The following is a 20,381-nucleotide window of genomic DNA, read 5'->3' as shown; positions in this document are numbered from 1 at the left end:
AAAAAAAATGCATCGTTCATAATTTCTTCACTTACTCAATAATTTCTGGAGTAGTTTATACAGGAAAGTCATATGAACTTTAGATTGAAGATCAATAAAAGACAGTATCTTGAAGAAATTTTGTGTTACGATCTTCTTGTTGGTGAAGACAAGTTGATGAGGCACAATAGTCAAGTTCATGATGAAGTCTACCAAAATTTCGCGGTAGTAGTAATTACTTTCCTTGCTTTGGAGTTCCATTTGTATGACAGCCTTCCACATATCTGAAAACACAAATTACACAAGATCCTATCTGTATTTTGCTATACATTAGGGTAAGATATTACATAAAACAATCCAAATTAACACCTTTTTTGCTAAACTATTTCCTTTTAGGGTGGAATATTCTCAATGTTTATAGTACCTAACACTCACTGACACTCTTGGAGTGTTACATACTGAGTATTCATCTATAAACTTACCAGATGCTTGTGTAACATAACATCTTCCTTCTTTATGACTCAAAAGAAAATTCAACGTTTTTACAAAGAGAGATCGGAAAGTGAAATCTTGAGCAAGAAACATGTGATAAAACATGTCAAACACTGCATGAGATTGGAGTAATAGAAAGCAATTGACATTCTGTGAGATGAGGCCAATGAATTTGAGAACAAACTGTTGAGCAGAACGTTTTAATTGAACAAAGTTCTCCATCATGAGGATTATCCATGATTCCAATTCAGCAGTGGTTAGAAAGTGTAAGTCTGTACGTTTGGACGTTTCCAATTTATCTGTAAGAAACATTTGTTAATTGAAAAAATCATATAAAATAATATGCAGTACAAAAAAAATGATAAGTACCTATGGTTAAGTATCCTAAGAAGAAAAAATAAACATGTGTAGATTAAACAAACCTTATAAATGAATGATAATAATATCAATAAATTGGAAATCTACACAATCAAATATGAGAACTCCTACAATGATATACAACAATTAAATATATTTAAAATTACAAACCTTGAAATTTTTGATGAACACAGGAATGTTCTTTCATCCAAGCCTTCTCATACAAAAATCTACACAATCAAATATGAGAACTCCTACAAAGATATCTATACAACAATTAAATATATTTAAAATTACAAACCTTGAAATTTTTGATGAACACAGGAATGTTCTTTCATCCAAGCCTTCTCATACATCTTCTTGTAAGTCTGCTTATCACGGAACACTGAATTCAAAGAGTAGTTTTCTTCAGAAGCTGGGGGAAAATGTCAATTTAAGTAAACAGTACAGTAGAGATTATGCTTACAAATTATCAGGTGCTGTTGCTCTTGTGTGCTGTCTAACATTTACCTATGATTTTGAGAAGTTGTAATCTGATGGGAAGTATTTATGAGGAGTTGTAACCTGAAGGAGGTTTGTTAATTATCTTATTAAGGGCTAGATGACTGGGAAAAGAGGGCTTTATTGAATGAGTACTTACTTATTAAAGAGTGGTCATGTAAAGTCTTGGAACCCCTGAATATTTTTTGAATGGCTAAAGATGATAAGCTGAAATTTGGAGTAATGTTTTATATTTAAAATGCAACTTTTTGAAGTAGTCGCCAAATTTTGGCTGGGGTCAGCTTCAAAATCTTAAATAAGAACCCCCCCAATTGTGATACATCAAATTATAGGTCTTAAAAAACGTAGTTATGGCCTATTCAATTTTTAATTTTTTCATGTTCTTCCGTCAATAGGGGAAGCACCTGAAATGGAAAATTTATCTTGATAAGTGATTTGTGCTTCAAATAGGTCCCACTAATGATTCATCTTGAAATTCAGACCCCAAAAATGAAATTTAAACTTTCGGCCCTGATGGCCTCCAGGGGTGAAAATGGATCTTTCAAATATTTATTTTTGGGACTGGATTTCCATGTGAATCATTAGTGGGACCTATTTCCTATTTGAAGCACCAATCACTCATCAAAATGAATTTCTCATTTTAGGGGCTTTCCTATTGACAGAAGAATGTGGAATAATTAAAAATTGAATAGGCCATAACTCCGGCCCTGGTTGTTGGATCGAGATCAAACTTATATCAAAGTACTACGTTTTTTAAGACCTTTAATTTGGTGTATCACAATCAGGGGGTTCCCTTTAAGATTTTGAAGTTAACCCCCCTGGGGCCTACCCTGGCTCCAGCCAAAATTGGGCGATTACTTCAAAAAGTTGAATTTTAAAAGATCTGAGCGCACGGCAGTGCGCCAGGCCAAGTTCCAGTAAGCACGCCTGTGTATCTTTACACGAACCGATTCGGCAGGTTTTTCTCACCTTCATAGATCAGCTTCCTCTAAAGATAAACTTTTGAAATTCAAGGCACATATTTAGGTAAGGTATATAAACATACCTTGAAAATTTGAGCTCTTAATACCAAGTAGTTCCGGAGATATAGAGGCGCAAAAATCGCAATTTTTTTACTCACTCACTCACTCACTCATCAAAATGTTGAGGCACTTCCCGATGTCGTGGAAACTTGAAATTTGGCAGGATGGTAGGTGTTGATGAATAAGTAAAGGCTGAGCGCACGGCAGTGCGCCAGGCCAAGTTCCAGTAAGCACGCCTGTGTATCTTTACACGAACCGATTCGGCAGGTTTGTTTATCATTTTATAAGTCTTGTCATAAGCTTCATCAAACGTTTTGTACTCATGTCCAAAGAGATCAGTCACTTTTTCTTCAAGTACTAAGGTTGGTGATTTGTATAAAAATTCCATGTAATAAAAGAAACTATCAAAGACAGAGTCATCCAATGGAGAGTAGCTTGTTGACACAAATCTATTCAAACATTTATGAATCATTGAAATATCTTTAGAAGATAACTTGAAAGGTAACTCAGATCTGGAAAAGGAGAAACATAATTTGCCAATTAAATAATCAACATTATTGTCTCTGGATGATGAAAAATCATTGGGACAGGTAAGATGATAATGATAACATTGATATTACCTATTTGAAGCACCAATCACTCATCAAAATGAATTTCTCATTTTAGGGGCTTTCCTATTGACAGAAGAATGTGGAATAATTAAAAATTGAATAGGCCATAACTCCGGCCCTGGTTGTTGGATCGAGATCAAACTTATATCAAAGTACTACGTTTTTTAAGACCTTTAATTTGGTGTATCACAATCAGGGGGTTCCCTTTAAGATTTTGAAGTTAACCCCCCTGGGGCCTACCCTGGCTCCAGCCAAAGTTGGGCGATTACTTCAAAAAGTTGAATTTTAAAAGATAAAACATTACCCCGAATTTCAGCTTCTCATCTTTAGCCATTCAAAAAATATTCAGGGCTTCCATGACTTTTCAAACGCTCTGTATTATACATATATGCCGCGAGGGAGTGATTGTTTTGCCAGAGCGTACTGTACGCATCTTAATAATCAGATTTCATGGAACACATCGAAATGCCGCAGCGCAAAGATGTGTTGGCACCTTTATACTTACGTATTGATCTTAATGCAAAACATTACCCCGAATTTCAGCTTCTCATCTTTAGCCATTCAAAAAATATTCAGGGGTTCCAAGACTTTTCGAACGCTCTGTATACATATATGCCGCGAGGGAGTGATTGTTTTGCCAGAGCGTACTGTACGCACCTTAATAATCAGATTTCATGGAACACATCGAAATGCCGCAGCGCAAAGATGTGTTGGCACCTTTATACTTACGTATTGATCTTAATGCTATATCAAGATTCAGTACTTCCAAGACAGAATCTCGAATAATCCAAGACTCCGAGTTCAACAACTTGATGACAACCCAATCAGACTCCTTCTCCATTAAAGTACCGGTAAGAACACAGTGGTTGGGGTAATTTCTCAAGAGATATTGTTGCACAGTCAGCAAGGTTTGTACGATTTTCTGAAAAGAGAAAAAAAAAAAACCCCTAGATATGTATTTTACTTACCAGAAAAAGAATTGAAAGATATAGGTGGGTATATTAAAAATAACATCCAACAAAATTCTAATACCACCTAGATATGTATTTTACTTACCAGAAAAAGAATTGAAAGATATAGGTGGGTATATTAAAAATAACATCCAACAAAATTCCTAGATATGTATTTTACTTACCAGAAAAAGAATTGAAAGATATAGGTGGGTATATTAAAAATAACATCCAACAAAATTCTAATACCATTTTAACCTCATTTCACCTACAAACTAAAAAAATAGTCCAAATCTCAAAATACTGACAGAGTCATGAAGAAGGTCTGAATAATGGAACGCAAATTTCTAAAACCAATTTTTTTCTTTCTCGGGCACCAATGTCCAAATCTAATGCGGTACTTACTTCTTGGTTATTATGTACAGCACAGGAAAGCAATGTGTACATGTGACTAAAACTGTAGTCCAAATCTCAAAATACTGACAGAGTCATGAAGAAGGTCTGAATAATGGAACACAAATTTCTAAACCAATTTTTTTACTTTTTCTTTCTCAGGCACCAATGTCCAAATCTAATGCGGTACTTACTTCTTGGTTATTATGTACAGCACAGGAAAGCAATGTGTACATACCAAATTTTTTCTTTCTCAGGCACCAATGTCCAAATCTAATGCGGTACTTACTTCTTGGTTATTATGTACAGCACAGGAAAGCAATGTGTACATGTGACTAAAACTGAAAAACACATCTCTCTCCTTGTGGCACATATATTCTATCATACGAAGCCATTCAACCGTGCATTCGGGCAGAGCATTACACATGTGCTCAAAATAGCTGCTGATGGGAGTAGCATTAAATAATCCCCACCTAGGTTTGGTCATTAGGGGAATCAACAATGGTTGCAACTCTAGACGGCACAAAGTATCGAGAAAACGGTCCTGGGGAGGGAATAAAAATATTATGAAATTTCGTCATCATTTAGTGATTTACTACACATTAACCTATATAAAGTAGGGATCAAAAAATATATGAAGCCGTAAGAAAAACAGTGGAAAGTTACTATAACCTATAACCAAAGTGTCGGGATTGTCAGGAATGACTTTCAAATAAACATACTACTTCTACTCTACCTTACCTGTTGAATGAGGGGATAAATTCTTCTAAAACAAGCAAAAGACTTCAAAGCTGTATATGAAGCCGTAAGAAAAACGGTGGAAAGTTACTATAACCTATAACCAAAGTGTCGGGATTGTCAGGAATGATTTTCAAATAAACATACTACTTCTACTCTACCTTACCTGTTGAATGAGGGGATAAATTCTTCTAAAACAAGCAAAAGACTTCAAAGCTGCAGAGATACTATTCTCGGCATTTAGTCCAACTTTGAGATCAGTTTTGCACAGATTAACATGGAATATAAACTTGAACGTGGGGTTATAAGACTTCAACTGATTTTCCAAGACGTGAAAAATGGGAAATAGCTTGAACAATGAAAAGGAAAACAGATGTCATTAGTGGTATTGCAAATAATAATAATAACTTTCCTAAATACTAATAGATACGACTATTGTTCATAATTGTTTTTTACTGTTATACTGGCGCTATTTAAGCACATTTATTAGTAGCAGATTCGAGATCCCTGTTTTTCTTTGCAAGGCTGATATTCACAACACAACTAATTTAGAAAATTTCTGATTTCTTGCTCCATCAGGAATCGAATCAAGGTCTCCCACGTGACACTTGAGTACAATGGTCCCTGTGCCATGGAACCTATAATATTAAAAAATGTAGTAACACTCTAGTATGAGTAAAGAATAAAAACATCATGTTTTGTCTAACCTTTTTCCCTGCAAGATATGAGGCCAACATTTGCTCACATTTTTTGTTGTATCAAAAAAATACCCTTGGCATAATAGGGGTTCTGCAGGACACATTCAAATGCCTTTAATTTGAAGCATCTATATTGACCCAGGGAGGCCTCAGGCTAATCCTTCAGGGACCCCTGTTTTTCTTTGCAAGGCTGATATTCACAACACAACTAATTTAGAAAATTTTTGATTTCTTGCTCCATCAGGAATCGAATCAAGGTCTCCCACGTGACACTTGAGTACAATGGTCCCTGTGCCATGGAACCTATAATATTTACCATCGTAACTGGTAACGTAAGATATGTATATGTTGATGAAATACATGGTTAGTAATACTTACAATCATCTTGATGATATTGTGGAACGTATTGCAGCAAGTTTCCACTTCTTCAGAATTATTATTCTCGTTGCGTTTATTGTACTCCGGCTGAATTGAATTGAAAGCGGGAGTCCGAGACAAGTATATCACACAGCAGAGTTCTGCATAGTCCAAAAATTTGTTGTACGCATCCTCACTATCATACTTGTGCTCGTAAATATGAATGACAACAAGATTCAGCAAACATTCCAAGTTCCAGATTGTCTTTAATAAGAATTCCTGATGAGCGCCTGACTGGATTGTTTGCATTTCATTATCATAATTCATACTAAGACGATCGACATGAGTTCGAATTTGAAAGTAAGTACACGCCATGTCTAGACTTAGTTGTTCAGGAGATTTGATCTGAACACGTAGAATTTTCTCAACTGTGCGCATAATGGAGCTCATATCATCATATGCTATTTCAGTTGATGAGTAACTTCAGGGACCCTGAAAAAATATAATATGCTAAGTACTGACTTTTGTTAACCTTCTCCCTCAACCCGTTTTAATTCAATGTGTATTTTATTTCCACAGATCTGGACATGAATAAACTAACCCCCATTTTAAAATTGCTCAACCAAAGCAAATTGCACTTGAAGTATACAAGGACCAGTATATTCTATTTACACCAGAATTACTCTTCTTCATTGAAAAGTAACAATCAGCTTGTTGAGAAACATTTGGATCTTTTAAAGCAATATAACTTCCACAAACCTTCTATGGAAACAATGCTAGGCAGTAATGAAATATGGAACAAAATATCACCAACTCAATTAAAGAAAACAATAGAAGTCTTGCAGAGTTACAAATTCAGTGTGAATGACATATCAGATATCCTAAAGGCTGCACCTGATCTGTGTTCCATTGAGACAAATGAAATAATTGCTACATTGGAGGCATGGCTTACCTGTCAGTTCATTACTGATAAATTGATTGATATGTTATGTGTACAGCCAGTGTTATTAAAAATTGACAAGGAATTGATACCAGAAAGAATACCTACTTATTTACTCATATTTAATAATAATAGAAACAAATTGATTCTTTTCCTCAAACTTTGTCCAGAGGTTATGTATGAAAACTTTGATGATATTATTGAGAAATATAATTACATTCGTCACACCATGGGACTCAAACCTAAAGAACTTCTAAACAGTAGAGTACTATGTTCTGACTTGAACTTTATCAAAACTAGACATACCTTTCTAGATAGAAGTGGACAGTTTCAATACAAAACAAAGGATATACCTGAAGAACAGTTACAAAACCCCACACTCAATTCTATTTTTGATACAACTGACAGAATGTTTGCAGAGAAAATAGCCAAAATGAGTGTTAAGGAATATGAAACGTTCAGCAGTTATTATGCACAAGAGCTTGCAGAGGAGGATGGGGAATCTGACCTAGAAAGCTGAACCTTTGGAAAAGAAATTTAATACCTAGTGTACATTTATAGAAAGTGTGTAATGGAGGAGTTGCAATTGGGAAAATATTATTAATAAAAGAAGAGCTTGCAGAGGAGGATGGGGAATCTGACCTAGAAAGCTGATCCTTTGGAAAAGAAATTTAATACCTAGTGTACATTTATAGAAAGTGTGTAATGGAGGAGTTGCAATTGGGAAAATATTATTAATAAAAGTAGGTACCTACAAGTAAAGAAGAGGATTTTGGTAAAATCTTTCTCTAAGCCAATCTCTGTTTATGATCAATGATGATGGCAAGGCACAGGCAACTTGCTAGTACTAAGTACTCGGTAAAGTGTTTTACTTATTTAGACTGTCAAGGTCAAGCGTTTAATATTGCACGACTTGAAGTGGGTCCATTTTAAGGTTCCCTGATTACCAAAGGAAGTAAACAAAACTTACCTGAAGAGATTGAGATTCCTTCTGGTTTCTGGTTGAGAGTAGATTTTGGGTGAATGAGGATGACTAATTGTCACTGTGACGTATAACTAACACCAAGAGAATCTTTGTTCACCGTAAACACTCGAAAAGGAGTGAATGAGGATGACTAAATTGTCACTGTGACGTATAACTAACACCAAGAGAATCTTTGTTCACCATAAACACTCGAAAAGGAGTGTTTTAATTATTTAATTACCTAGCGAAAACAGAATCACCTCATTAAAAATTTACTTTTTTAAACTTTGGAGCTTTGGACATACAAGGGGGAAGGGGCCTCTCCTCTGATCTATATTCTATACAAGATCTATAACTATATCAACTATGCGGTGTTGCCAGATGATGAGGTATAAAATTCCCTGCCTCTGACGGCAAAAAATCCCTGCTTTACAAAAAAATCCCTTTTCCATACGTATGTAAGTCCCCCATAGACGGGCGAATGTTTTGCGCAAATATCTTCTTAGCGCATTCATTGTATCGTAGGTACTGCTCGAGTGCTAGCTTTTGCAAAGTGTATGGTGTATGAGTAAATCGGCCTTTAAAGGAATATTTTGAGCAAACACTGCATGGGCGTAGGAAAGGGGGGCTATACTGCTCGAGTGCTTTTGCAAAGTGTATGGTGTATGAGTAAATCGGCCTTTAAAGGAATATTTTGAGCAAACACTGCATGGGCGTAGGAAAGGGGGGCTGCCCCCCCTAGAAAATTTCAAAAAGTATGCAACCTTGAAGGGGTTACAAATCGCCTGCGGTGCTCCAATTTATTTGGCTCATTTTAGCGTTCAACTAACAAGTAGTAGAAGAAATGCATAGAAAAATATCTAAGAATTAGTAGTTATAACCTACGTCAAAAATCAACTCGTAACAAGCATGAGGCACATCTATATCTACCTACTTTTTGCAAAATTTCGCCTGCGACGCTGAAAATTTGAAGTTCGATCACACTGCACATCTGAAAGGTTTTAGCCCAAATTTTAAAAAATTCGCCTGCGGCGCTCTAATTTAATTTGCCCTACGTCAAAAATCAACTCGAAAAAGGTTCAAAATGTGTAGAAGTATTGCGCCAAAAATGAAAAAACGACAAATTTCAGGAACATGCTTTTTGATAATTTTCGCCTGCGGCACTGAAAATTTGAAATTCGATTGGACTGCGTTTCCGAATAGGGTCCACCCTCCCGTATTAAAAAAAATGCCTGCGGCGCAATTAATTTGTAATATTGTAGTGAATGAGTAGCTAATACATCTTGTGGGAGCTCAAGCTCATAGTAGTAGATCAAAGAACAAGAGTTTAATGAAATCAAACGACTTAATCCCTAATTTTGAAAAAAAAAAAAAATAATCGCCCGCGGCGCAATTTATTTCGGATGCAAATTGGGAATTCAAAAACCAAGGTCAGGAAGAAAAAAAAATGAGGAATTATTGATTTCAAACAGGCTAGCGGCTTAGGTTCATTAATTCTTGTTTGAAAAAAATCACCTACAGCACCAGTTTACACTTGATTCATTTTTGTCAAACTGGGGAGGAGGGGGGGGAGTAGGTACCCCCCTTTCCCTTAAAGGGGAGTAGGTATCCGCGGCTGCCCCCCTCCTGTGGTGAAAACTGCAGTGGAAGCTTGGTTTGACGACTCACCACATAGCTGTGAAATGTTGACTAAAGGAATGGTGGTTACTCACTACACAGGGTTTTCACAGAAGTATAGGAACAAATCACGAATGGCTTTATTCTGATCGTATATCAAATTTACAGCAATTAACAGGACGATATCTCTCTTCTAAATACAAAATATATAGTTTCTCTAAGGATCTTAAATATCTTCTTCGTAAAAAACTTCTGATAATTTCACAATAGAAAAATTAGGCTTTCGCTTCTATGAAAATTTCTTCTAGACTGAAAAATCCTCCATGTTGTTTTCCTGGGCGAGAAAAATCAATAACTCCCTAGCAACGCGTGTCAATATTTCACTCTCCCTAGCAACCATTAAAGTTTATGTTAAGTAATTTTCAAACACCTCAGTGTTTCCTCGCGGTTTCTGCGACATTCCCCACCGAGAATGGTCCTCAAAGGGTTAATCAGAACATTATTTACATAAAAAAAATATACAACAAACGAGAGGCCTCAAAATTGAACCTAAGCCTCACACTTGAGAAAAGAAATGACAGTTAGAAAAAGACAAAGACCTCCCCCCCCCCTAGACCCGATGCTGGCTACGCCCATGCAAACACTACTTGTACATTTCGCACGTGTATGATATATTCTATGCACAAATTTTGCACAAGTTGGACACCTCTCCGATGTTTGAACAAACGATTGTAAAGGTACCTATCGCTGTTCGTACAAGCGATTGCAAGGTATATGCAAGGCTTCTGTTTGCACGGACGTGTTTGTTCAATTTTTCGTCCGTGTACAGAGCCTTTGTATTATTGTACTTTTCCAGTAGGTACATATCAAAATTTCCCTTAAAATAGGGAAATTTTCCTACGTCTGGCAACACCGAGAAATCTGCTCTGGATTGTGTAAACATGACGTCATAACGCTATCACAAGCAAATGACGTCACGAGGAATTCATCGGCTGAAAAGCAAGTCCATACTTTTTTTTACTGCTAATAGGTAGGTACCTACCTACTATTGGCTTCCAGTAGGTATCATTACAGGCCAGAGAAGATGCACTTCTACACAACTACAAACTCAGTTAGAGGGTTACTACTATTGGCTTCCAGTAGGTATCATTACAGGCCAGAGAAGATGCACTTCTACACAACTACAAACTCAGTTAGAGGGTTATAAGGTGTTGTAACTTATAAAAAACCTTATAACTTATAAAGGTAAGAAAAAAAAAACAATATTGTTCAGCAATAATTTTTAGGGACGGATCTATTGATTTTGAAAACTCGTAATTTGCTGGTTGACAGAAAGAAGAAATAATAAATCAAGAAAAGTTTAACAAGAGAATAAAGAAACTGAAAACTAGGACCTCATACCTACAAATTAGTGGATTCAGTGGGTAAGAACCTTATAACTTATAAAGGTAAGAAAAAAAAAACAATATTGTTCAGCAATCATTTTTAGGGACGGATCTATTGATTTTGAAAACTCGTAATTTGCTGGTTGACAGAAAGAAGAACTAATAAATCAAGAAAAGTTTAACAAGAGAATAAAGAAACTGAAAACTAGGACCTCATACCTACAAATTAGTGGATTCAGTGGGTAAGAGAAGGGCCGTTTTGGGTAAAGAAATAATATTCAATAGCAATCTATATTATCTTGTAGTGTTCTATCAAACATGAGCACATCATTGAAAACCGATCTCATTTTGTAATGGGTGTTGTCACTCTGGTCAACAGCTATACCAAATCTTCTCTTTGGAATTTCACGTAAATAATCCACAGACAAAATATTTAGAAAGATACACAAAACGTCTTCATTGGTATAAATGGTCTCATCAAAAAAAGTATTCTTTGTATGAAACTCTGGGAAATTGGTTTTATCATTGCTGCTGGTACTACTTTTACTGTCAAGGGAAAAATAGCGGTTTTTGGGTTTGGTTGCTTTGCTATTATTGCCTACAAGAAGTTCTAAATCATCAGTACTAATGATTTCTCCTATAAGTTGACTACTCAGAGCTTCAGTGTCAGCTCGGGAATTATTAGGAGTCATATCACACATATCACTTGATTTCCTATCAGCTATAAGTTCACCATGAACATCGATTATTTCGTCAATATTCATAATTCTTATGTTTTCATGTGCGTTTTCACGAGTTATTACACGTAAATTGTCATTTGAAAAAATTATTTTCGCCTCACTGTCCATCACGTTTTCTTCTTGACTTAATACTTTTAAGTTAGAGGGGAGACGTTCTTCAATAATATTAATCATATCTCGACACATCAACATGCAAGTTGCGATGTCTTCATCATAAAATAATATTGTTAGCAAAACTTTCATGTCTATAATAAGATCCCATAAAAAATCTAATGTGATTTCATCTATATTTTCAAATATAGCTCCTATACGGAACTCAAATAACATCAACGCCTCAGCTTTAACTTCGTGTTCTAAATCCTTGATAGCAAAATATTTCATGACTTCCAATAGCTCATGAAAACGACTAGATTTCAATTCAAATATTTCGTGGTGGTCATCCTCACGGTATAAATTACACAGGCGATCTATTACTTGCACTTTCACAATAGTTTCTTCTTCATTGTAGCATATTCGAAACAGTGTGTCCTGAAATGATATACAAGAGATATTTGTTGAAAAAATATATAGGCTACCTACCACTTCACATGCAAAATTAGGTATAGGTAGATACTTGTCTCAGTTTTCTAATAACGAATCGAACGTAGGTAATGATGTAATGTAAACTTACTAAAACTACATTCTTGAGATTGTTCTTCTGTGACACCATTTCATCGGACATAGCTTCACCAAAGTTGCATTCAACACATATTTCGAGTTTCCAATGAAGAATTCGCACTGCAGAGGCCCTAACAAACCGTTCTGGATCTTTCTCAGAAAGCAAAATGTACCTCGTTATTTCCGAAGATACTTTAGTCAGGTCACTACATTCCTTTGGAAATGCCCTCCGTTCTGAAAATGTTGAAGAAAATGAAATTTATGTATGTTGTATAGAGATGGAGTTTATGAACTATCTCAGTTCAATTTTGAGCAAAATAGGTAAGTAGGTATACGGCAGCTCTGCAGTGGATGGGGATACCTATTTGTCGTGGGAGTATTTGTACCGCAAAATTTTTCATAGTCAAGGTACGTCCTGCGCGTTACGGCTGATCTGGATACTTGTACTGAGTACAAACAAGTTTAAAACATTAAGCCAGCTATACAGAGCGTTTGTAAAGTCTGATGAGTAACTGCCTGAAATACCAAGCAACGGTCGATAAGCAATTCAAAAAGAAAATCAAGACACAGCTAGAGTACCTATAAATAAAAAAAATCCCCCTATTTCTATCCACACATTGCTTGGAAGGAAAAAAAAATGCATCGTTCATAATTTCTTCACTTACTCAATAATTTCTGGAGTAGTTTATACAGGAAAGTCATATGAACTTTAGATTGAATCCCCCTATTTTTATCCACACATTGCTTGGAAGGAAAAAAAATGCATCGTTCATAATTTCTTCACTTACTCAATAATTTCTGGAGTAGTTTATACAGGAAAGTCATATGAACTTTAGATTGAAGATCAATAAAAGACAGTATCTTGAAGAAATTTTGTGTTACGATCTTCTTGTTGGTGAAGACAAGTTGATGAGGCACAATAGTCAAGTTCATGATGAAGTCTACCAAAATTTCGCGGTAGTAGTAATTACTTTCCTTGCTTTGGAGTTCCATTTGTATGACAGCCTTCCACATATCTGAAAACACAAATTACACAAGATCCTATCTGTATTTTGCTATACATTAGGGTAAGATATTACATAAAACAATCCAAATTAACACCTTTTTTGCTAATCTATTTCCTTTTAGGGTGGAATATTCTCAATGTTTATAGTACCTAACACTCACTGACACTCTTGGAGTGTTACATACTGAGTATTCATCTATAAACTTACCAGATGCTTGTGTAACATAACATCTTCCTTCTTTATGACTCAAAAGAAAATTCAACGTTTTTACAAAGAGAGATCGGAAAGTGAAATCTTGAGCAAGAAACATGTGATAAAACATGTCAAACACTGCATGAGATTGGAGTAATAGAAAGCAATTGACATTCTGTGAGATGAGGCCAATGAATTTGAGAACAAACTGTTGAGCAGAACGTTTTAATTGAACAAAGTTCTCCTTCATGAGGATTATCCATGATTCCAATTCAGCAGTGGTTAGAAAGTGTAAGTCTGTACGTTTGGACGTTTCCAATTTATCTGTAAGAAACATTTGTTAATTGAAAAAATCATATAAAATAATATGCAGTACAAAAAAAAATGATAAGTACCTATGGTTAAGTATCCTAAGAAGAAAAAATAAACATGTGTAGATTAAACAAACCTTATAAATGAATGATAGGTGGGAGTCATGAATTATGTCGTCATCACCTACAGGAGCGTATGCCGTGACGTCAAACTTGAACTTCACGATTTACCGGTATTTTTTAAATCGATTTATCTCGGTATCTAGAAGTCGCAGAAGAAAAAGAAAAATTCCGTTAGTCCTCATTTTTCCTGTTCTATGACTTTGAAACATCACCCAAGTAAGCGCAACTGATCTATTTAAAAATTTGGAGTAATGAAAAATCACTTTTCCTTACTAACTTATTCTGCCAAGTAAGCGCAACTGATCTATTTAAAAATTTGGAGTAATGAAAAATCACTTTTCCTTACTAACTTATTCTGGTAGGTTTGTAATTAATGTTATTATTTATTTACATGTAGGAATCAAACCCTCAGGAATCTATGGTTTTGTTCTGTAGTAGGTAGGTAAATATCTATTTTGGGCTGTTGTACATCTACCTCTCAAACAAACAGATCTTAGATATACATACTTGAAGATGAGCTATTTATTATAAATTATAAGCCATTAAAGTTCATTAAAAGTTCCTATTCTTTGAAGAAAAAAAAATCCTATGCCTTCAAAAATTTTAAATAAATAATACACAAATTACCTACTCGAATTTTTATTTAATTGACTCAAATTTTCATGTTTTATTTTCATTTTAAAAAATCCTTATTTTAGGTAAGTACAAAAGATCTACTTTTCCTCAAAAGAGTGAAAATTGCCGTGTGTGAAAGAAAATGAATATAAAAAGATAATTTATTTAGTGACTTGGAAAAAATCTTCGTTCTCTATTGAATCAGATTTTCATGTTTTATTTTCATTTTAAAAAATCCTTATTTTAGGTAAGTACAAAAGATCTACTTTTCCTCAAAAGAGTGAAAATTGCCGTTTTCTCACAATGCTGAATGCTCAATCCGTTTTAGTGCTCATAACGAGCTGTATCCCTTTACTAATTCTTAGTTGGACTTGCAACTGTCCCCACGAGGCTGAGTTAACCTCGGAAAAAACGGCAAGCTGTGAATGGCTGGACAGTTACTCCTTCCTTTGATATTAATTTTCCTTGAATAACTGACGATGACGTGTGATAACTTAAAGTTCGACATTACGTTGTTACTTTCTTTGATATTCATTTTCTTTGAATAACAAACGACGTGAAAAACTCAACGAAGTTCGACATTACGTTGTCAACAAGGGTGGAGGTTTGGAATATTTGGCCTGGATCCCTCTCAACATATCCCAGAACACTAAGCTCAGAACAGTGTGAGGTCCTATTCGTAGATAGCATGGGAGAATCCCTTTGTACAATCCCTGAATGCCTTCCTGTTTGAAGGTTTGTCTGACACAATCCATGTAAGATTTGTATAGAAGACCCTTCCCATGCTGGTCTACACCTGTGAAGTGTGGACAAAATTGGAAAACATTAGAATACTTAAAATTACGAACTCTAAAGTCATACATAAAAAAAAACGTTTGCTAGAGGGAACTGTATCGTCCTAAACTCGATGAGAAGGAAGACAGGATAGGAGAAAGCCAGCCGTTTCGAAAACGGACATTATCCGTTCAGGATAAAATCCACCCCGGGTAGGAATCGAACCCGCGGCCTAGCGCTTACAAGGTAGACGCGCTAGAAACCAAGCTATAACTAGGCTGGCAGTTTAGTTTATTACCTTGGTTATACAATCTGGTGGATATCGTGTCGAATGGCGCCATAAATATTGCAATGAAAACTCCCCCTATCATACTGGCAGCGAATGTGTTGATAATACTGTCTTCGTTTTGAGAAAAGATCTGAAATCAAAATGAAAAGGTTTGTATCCAGATGGGTGACCACATCAAAATGAAAAGGTTTGTATATAGAATAATAGATCAGTTGCGCTTACTTGGGTGATGTTTCAAAGTCATAGAGCAGGAAAAATAAGGGAGAACGGATTTTTTCTTTTTCTTCTACAACTTCTAGATATCGAGATAAATCGATTTAAAAAATACCACTAAATCGTAAAGTTTGACGTCACAGCATACGCTCCCGTAGGCGATGACGTCATAATTCATGACTCCCGCTTCGTTTGTACGCAAGCGTTTCTGCGCATTTTGACGTGAAATCTGACGTCACAACTCTTTGAACTTTTTCATTAGAACAGCAATTAAAAATTGAATTTTCGAACTTTCATTACTTTTTCCTCCGTTACTTTTTCGGAGTTTCGACCTTAGATTTGGATTTTTCACAACTTTTTACGTAGGAATCGACCGTTTATTAATAATATTTTCCCAATTGCAACTCCTCCATTGTAGATGCGTGTCTCATGAAACTAGCAGCCTACCTCAACTATTTATTTTCTTGGCAACTAATTTTACGAACAATTCACTGCAGAGTTGATGTGTTTGTTTACTTTACACTATGGATTGATGCTAGTGCATTCTTTTCCATACTGCTGGTGCCATTCTTTTATAACCATATCCATATAAGTAGGTATCAGGCGCGAAAATGGAATTTACAGACAATTAACGACCATTACAATCTTTAATGGCTTTAAAGAAAAAAACATCAGATTGCGTCCTTCATATTTCAAGATGGTAAATAAAATTGCCCTTGGTTACATTATGAACTGGGTAGCAAAATATATACAGGTAAATTCAAATGGTCACTCGCTGAGGCTGGTGGAGGTTGATTTGAGTAGGTGGGTAAACACCCGTCACCAAAGGTCTAAGCTACGTTTCCACTTGGGCAACATTTGCCGCGCGGCACACCAGGCTGCAAAAAAGCCGCCTAAGTGGAAACGTGTCGCCCGGCACGAGTAAAATTCCGCGCGGCCTCAGGATTTTAACCATTCCAATATTCCAAATTCAGATGATGAACAGGTTTTTGTATAAACTCTTGAGTTTGTCATTCCAAAATTTGGAATTTCATTTAATGAAATCGGATATTTTTTTTGAAATTTCCCGCGAGCACCCGACTTCAAATTTTAGTTTTTAAAATTGCTGCTACAGCGCTAGTGCATTTGTTTACATATTTAAGGCGCTCACATCTGAACTTTTTGGTTGCGTGTTGCGTGTTTACCTGCAATTTCTTATCAAGTTATCACTCTTATCTTATCAGGATTAGAAATTGAAAGTTTGTTCCTAGAAAGGAGAAGCCACAGGAACAAGGAAAAAAAACCTTTGAACATCTCTCGGTTTTGATAAAAGATAAAGATTACAGACAAAAAAAAAATTGCAATATCACAGAAGTTTGCCTACTATCTAAAGCTGAGCTCTTCTGTACCTAAATCTATCACTTCCTGACCAAATTGAACTGGAGGTAAGTCTGCAAAATAAGGAATTTTCACTCTGAACATGTTGCACTGAGCTCCTCTTCAGAAGAATCATTGTACCGTATCCATTTTTCCCATATAGCACCAATTTCAACACCATGAAAAGTGGTAAAACAACCAAGATGCCTCCCTCCCTTCTACATCCCTTTGCTCTCAAGTTTTCCTCAACCTTATCTCTCCACCTCAGTATTAGTGTGTGATTAGATATAGGTACCTAATAAAATAAAACACCGACTTACTTTGTGCCTCTTGAAGTAGGATTTGAAAATGGTGAACGACGTAATACCTAATAAAATAAAACACCGACTTACTTTGTGCCTCTTGAAGTAGGATTTGAAAATGGTGAACGACGTAAGTTGAGAGGCTGACCCCACCATAACTCGAATCACAGCTCCTAGGGCGCCTCTGAAAAGCCCCCGCACTCCAAACTGACCATAGATCTTGCCTAGAGTCTTCACTATGCCGTCTATATGATGTTGAGTGCCCACCGCTATCTGTTGGGATGACCTCGACTGAATGTGGGTCTTTACCTGGGGGTTTGAGGGAATAAGTCATTATTAGTCAGTGCCTAATATTAATGATAAGGACAATTTCGAACCTTGCTCTATTGATTACAGTTAATTAATAAAATAATAACAAAATAAAATACCTGACCGTATTGAAAGTTAACGTGAGTGCCAAGTTACGTCGTTTCTATTGTCCTAATTTTCCGAGAGAAAATAAAATTAGTTGCATGTTAATAAGCAATCAGTCAATCAGGCATTTTTAGCTTAAAAAGTGAAAATAGATAAATTTTTCCACTGTTATTCTTGTTGTAAGGAAGTGACCATGGGAACACCAGGATTGTGAAGTAATTTCATTGACCCCTCATAGACTGATCCGCTGTTAAAGTGATGGAGTTCATCATGGGAGGTACCGCAGCGGCGGGGGCAGCATTCTTCACAAACCCATTGGACGTGGTGAAGGTTCGATTCCAGCTGCAGGGAGAATTAAAAGCCAAAGGCCTCTACGCGGTTCACTACAAGAATTTGTTCCACGCATTTTTTCAAATCGCCAAACACGACGGGTTTCTAGCGTTACAGAAAGGTCTGATGCCGGCGGCGTGTCATCAGGTTGTTTTGAATGGGGTACGACTAGGGACCTATCAGGTGGCTGAAGAGAGAGGTTGGACAATGGGACCTGATGGCAATGTGTACATTCTCAACAATATAGCCGTGGGATTAATGGCGGGCGGCGCGGGTGCATTTCTAGGAAGTCCTATCCTATTGGTAAGTGCTCATGCTCACATGTCCTTTTTTTTATCCCATTACTATAGGAAAACACATCACAATATTTTTTAAAGAACTGTTTACCAGGTGATTGGGTTAGTAAAGGGACTTTTAGGTCACAATCGCACATCCAGGTAGTAACTGTAATCAATAGAGCAAGGTTCGAAATTGTCCTTATCATTAATATTAGGCACTGACTAATAATGACTTATTCCCTCAAACCCCCCAGGTAAAGACCCACATTCAGTCGAGGTCATCCCAACAGATAGCGGTGGGCACTCAACATCATATAGACGGCATAGTGAAGACTGATGCGTGACCATTTGGGCAATGGCGTGCTGCTGACTTTTCATTTTCCCGACCCGCTGAGGCTGGTGGAGGTTGATTTGAGTAGGTTGGTAAACACCCGTCACCAAAGGTCTAAGCTACGTTTCCACTTGGGCAACATTTGCCGCGCGGCACACCAGGCTGCAAAAAGCCGCCTAAGTGGAAACGTGTCGCCCGGCACGAGTAAAATTCCGCGCGGCCTCAGGATTTTAACCCGCCCGCAGTTATTCAGTCCCGTTAAACCTTAAACCCATACAAAAAACATTGTCTTCTTTTACAAAATAAAACATCACCAATACTTGGTTCAGAAAATTTCTCTGGCCATCCAAAGGGGCCATTGCTCGAGCATCATGAGCACGTTGCCCTCTGGAAATATGTAAGACGAAGTGTTTTATTTATAATAAAAATATAGTAGGTACATACGTATTAGTACTTATGTGATTATTCTTCTTCTTTTACTACACCTTTTCCCAATCTTATTTGGTCGGCGTTACCCTCCTTTATCCTAGCCCTCCATATACCGTCCTAATGCCTCCTCCCTTCTACATCCCTTTGCTCTCAAGTTTTCCTCAACCTTATCTCTCCACCTCAGTATTAGTATGTGATTAGATATAGGTACCTAATAAAATAAAACACCGACTTACTTTGTGCCTCTTGAAGTAGGATTTGAAAATGGTGAACGACGTAATAACAGAATGAGGAATAACATTTAAACACTTCCATTCATTCTACATCCCTCATGAGTAGAATGGATTGTGTGGTGTTTTCGATTACTTGGACTATACAGTTACAGTTATGTTACATCAAATACCTAAATTAATCTGTGAACAAAAAGAAGAGAAAGAAGGAAAAAATTAGATGATGTAGGTACCACAAGAAACATCAGATTGCGTCCTTCATATTCATATTTCAAGATGGTAAATAAAATTGCCCTTGGTTACATTATGAACTGGGTAGCAAAATATATACAGGTAAATTCAAATGGTCACCTTAGGGGATAATTTAGCTAAAATTTAGTAGGTATACAACAACTAATATTATAAAAGCAACAACAAATATATTGTTGAATTTATTTTGTAAATAGAAAAGCATTAATTGAATATCACTTACTTACGTCTTTTTGTTGGCACTGACTGATAAACTTTGGCTGATTTCCTTTTCACAGTTGCCATAGGCCAGCCCAATTCCAAATCCTGAGCCTACAAGAAGTGGCCATGAAATGGTCACTAACAAAACTTTTCAGGGGCTAAAGAACAGAAAAAATGTTTTTGTATGCAGTTACGAATGACTGTGTTCAAAGAGTTTAGGAACCTACAAACCTAATCAAAAAATTGCAAGGGGAAAAAATTAAAAAATAATGTATACCTTAATATGAGTTTCCCTTCATTATTTTTTATTTGTACATTTTTGGTAGGTAAATACAC

The 20,381-nt window shown here is 36.2% G+C and overlaps 6 protein-coding genes across 7 annotated transcripts; 2 read left to right on the top strand and 4 right to left on the bottom strand.

The window, feature by feature from the left end:
- Positions 1-27: 27 nt before the first annotated feature.
- LOC103510438 lies at positions 28-1,479 on the bottom strand. Its single transcript, XM_008475092.1, has 4 exons — positions 1,469-1,479; positions 1,130-1,243; positions 462-770; positions 28-263 (listed from the first exon to the last, which is right to left on the bottom strand). The coding sequence occupies exons 2-4, from the start codon at positions 1,182-1,184 to the stop codon at positions 28-30; spliced, it is 600 nt and encodes a 199-aa protein (XP_008473314.1). The 5' UTR covers positions 1,185-1,243; positions 1,469-1,479.
- Positions 1,480-3,573: 2,094 nt separating this feature from the next.
- LOC103510437 lies at positions 3,574-13,925 on the bottom strand. The gene is made up of 6 exons (XM_026824478.1): positions 13,616-13,925; positions 13,186-13,417; positions 6,120-6,579; positions 5,210-5,392; positions 4,595-4,849; positions 3,574-3,884 (listed from the first exon to the last, which is right to left on the bottom strand). The coding sequence occupies exons 1-6, from the start codon at positions 13,848-13,850 to the stop codon at positions 3,621-3,623; spliced, it is 1,629 nt and encodes a 542-aa protein (XP_026680279.1). The 5' UTR covers positions 13,851-13,925; the 3' UTR covers positions 3,574-3,620.
- On the top strand, positions 6,652-7,633 carry LOC103510428. Its single transcript, XM_008475083.3, has one exon. The coding sequence runs from the start codon at positions 6,686-6,688 to the stop codon at positions 7,556-7,558; it is 873 nt and encodes a 290-aa protein (XP_008473305.1). The 5' UTR covers positions 6,652-6,685; the 3' UTR covers positions 7,559-7,633.
- Positions 10,885-12,631, bottom strand: LOC103510427. 2 transcript variants are annotated; one of them, XM_026824479.1, is made up of 3 exons: positions 12,415-12,631; positions 11,247-12,272; positions 10,885-11,043 (listed from the first exon to the last, which is right to left on the bottom strand). In XM_026824479.1, exons 1-2 carry the CDS (start codon positions 12,463-12,465, stop codon positions 11,283-11,285), a joined length of 1,041 nt encoding a protein of 346 aa, XP_026680280.1. In that variant the 5' UTR covers positions 12,466-12,631; the 3' UTR covers positions 10,885-11,043; positions 11,247-11,282. The 2 variants fall into 2 exon arrangements, with proteins under 2 accessions (XP_026680280.1, XP_008473304.1); XM_008475082.2 differs by lacking the exon at positions 10,885-11,043 and having other exon boundaries at positions 11,088-12,272.
- A 919-nt stretch (positions 13,926-14,844) lies between the features above and the next one.
- Positions 14,845-17,901, bottom strand: LOC103510435 (solute carrier family 25 member 35-like; the record flags this gene model as incomplete). Its single annotated transcript, XM_008475089.3, has 3 exons — positions 14,845-15,445; positions 15,722-15,842; positions 17,674-17,901. Coding segments are annotated over 3 exons (564 nt in total), but the record flags the coding sequence as incomplete, so codon positions are not given.
- An 82-nt stretch (positions 17,902-17,983) lies between these two features.
- LOC103510434 (solute carrier family 25 member 35-like) lies at positions 17,984-18,949 on the top strand. Its single transcript, XM_008475088.2, has 2 exons — positions 17,984-18,630; positions 18,860-18,949. The coding sequence occupies exons 1-2, from the start codon at positions 18,256-18,258 to the stop codon at positions 18,947-18,949; spliced, it is 465 nt and encodes a 154-aa protein (XP_008473310.1). The 5' UTR covers positions 17,984-18,255.
- Positions 18,950-20,381: the final 1,432 nt, after the last annotated feature.

Source organism: Diaphorina citri, unplaced genomic scaffold (genome assembly GCF_000475195.1).
Source record: "Diaphorina citri unplaced genomic scaffold, Diaci psyllid genome assembly version 1.1 scaffold599, whole genome shotgun sequence".
Classification (NCBI taxonomy): domain Eukaryota; kingdom Metazoa; phylum Arthropoda; class Insecta; order Hemiptera; family Psyllidae; genus Diaphorina; species Diaphorina citri.
The sequence above is the reverse complement of the archived record's forward strand: the minus strand, read 5'-3'. Positions and strand labels throughout refer to the sequence as shown.

Coding starts and splice junctions, on each gene's coding strand:
- LOC103510438 (XM_008475092.1), bottom strand. CDS start 1,184: ATGTATGAGAAGGCTTGGATGAAAGAACATTCCTGTGTTCATCAAAAA. Junction 771..1,129: donor TGTTCATCAAAAATTTCAAG/GTTTGTAATTTT, acceptor TGTTTCTTACAG/ATAAATTGGAAACGTCCAAA. Junction 264..461: donor TTATGTTACACAAGCATCTG/GTAAGTTTATAG, acceptor TTGTGTTTTCAG/ATATGTGGAAGGCTGTCATA.
- LOC103510428 (XM_008475083.3), top strand. CDS start 6,686: ATGAATAAACTAACCCCCATTTTAAAATTGCTCAACCAAAGCAAATTG.
- LOC103510427 (XM_026824479.1), bottom strand. CDS start 12,465: ATGTCCGATGAAATGGTGTCACAGAAGAACAATCTCAAGAATGTAGTT. Junction 12,273..12,414: donor ATCTCAAGAATGTAGTTTTA/GTAAGTTTACAT, acceptor ATATCATTTCAG/GACACACTGTTTCGAATATG.
- LOC103510437 (XM_026824478.1), bottom strand. CDS start 13,850: ATGAAGGAGAACTTTGTTCAATTAAAACGTTCTGCTCAACAGTTTGTT. Junction 6,580..13,185: donor CTCCAGAAATTATTGAGTAA/GTGAAGAAATTA, acceptor GGGTCCCTGAAG/TTACTCATCAACTGAAATAG. Junction 5,393..6,119: donor ACAATATCATCAAGATGATT/GTAAGTATTACT, acceptor TCATTGTTCAAG/CTATTTCCCATTTTTCACGT.
- LOC103510434 (XM_008475088.2), top strand. CDS start 18,256: ATGGAGTTCATCATGGGAGGTACCGCAGCGGCGGGGGCAGCATTCTTC. Junction 18,631..18,859: donor TAGGAAGTCCTATCCTATTG/GTAAGTGCTCAT, acceptor CAAACCCCCCAG/GTAAAGACCCACATTCAGTC.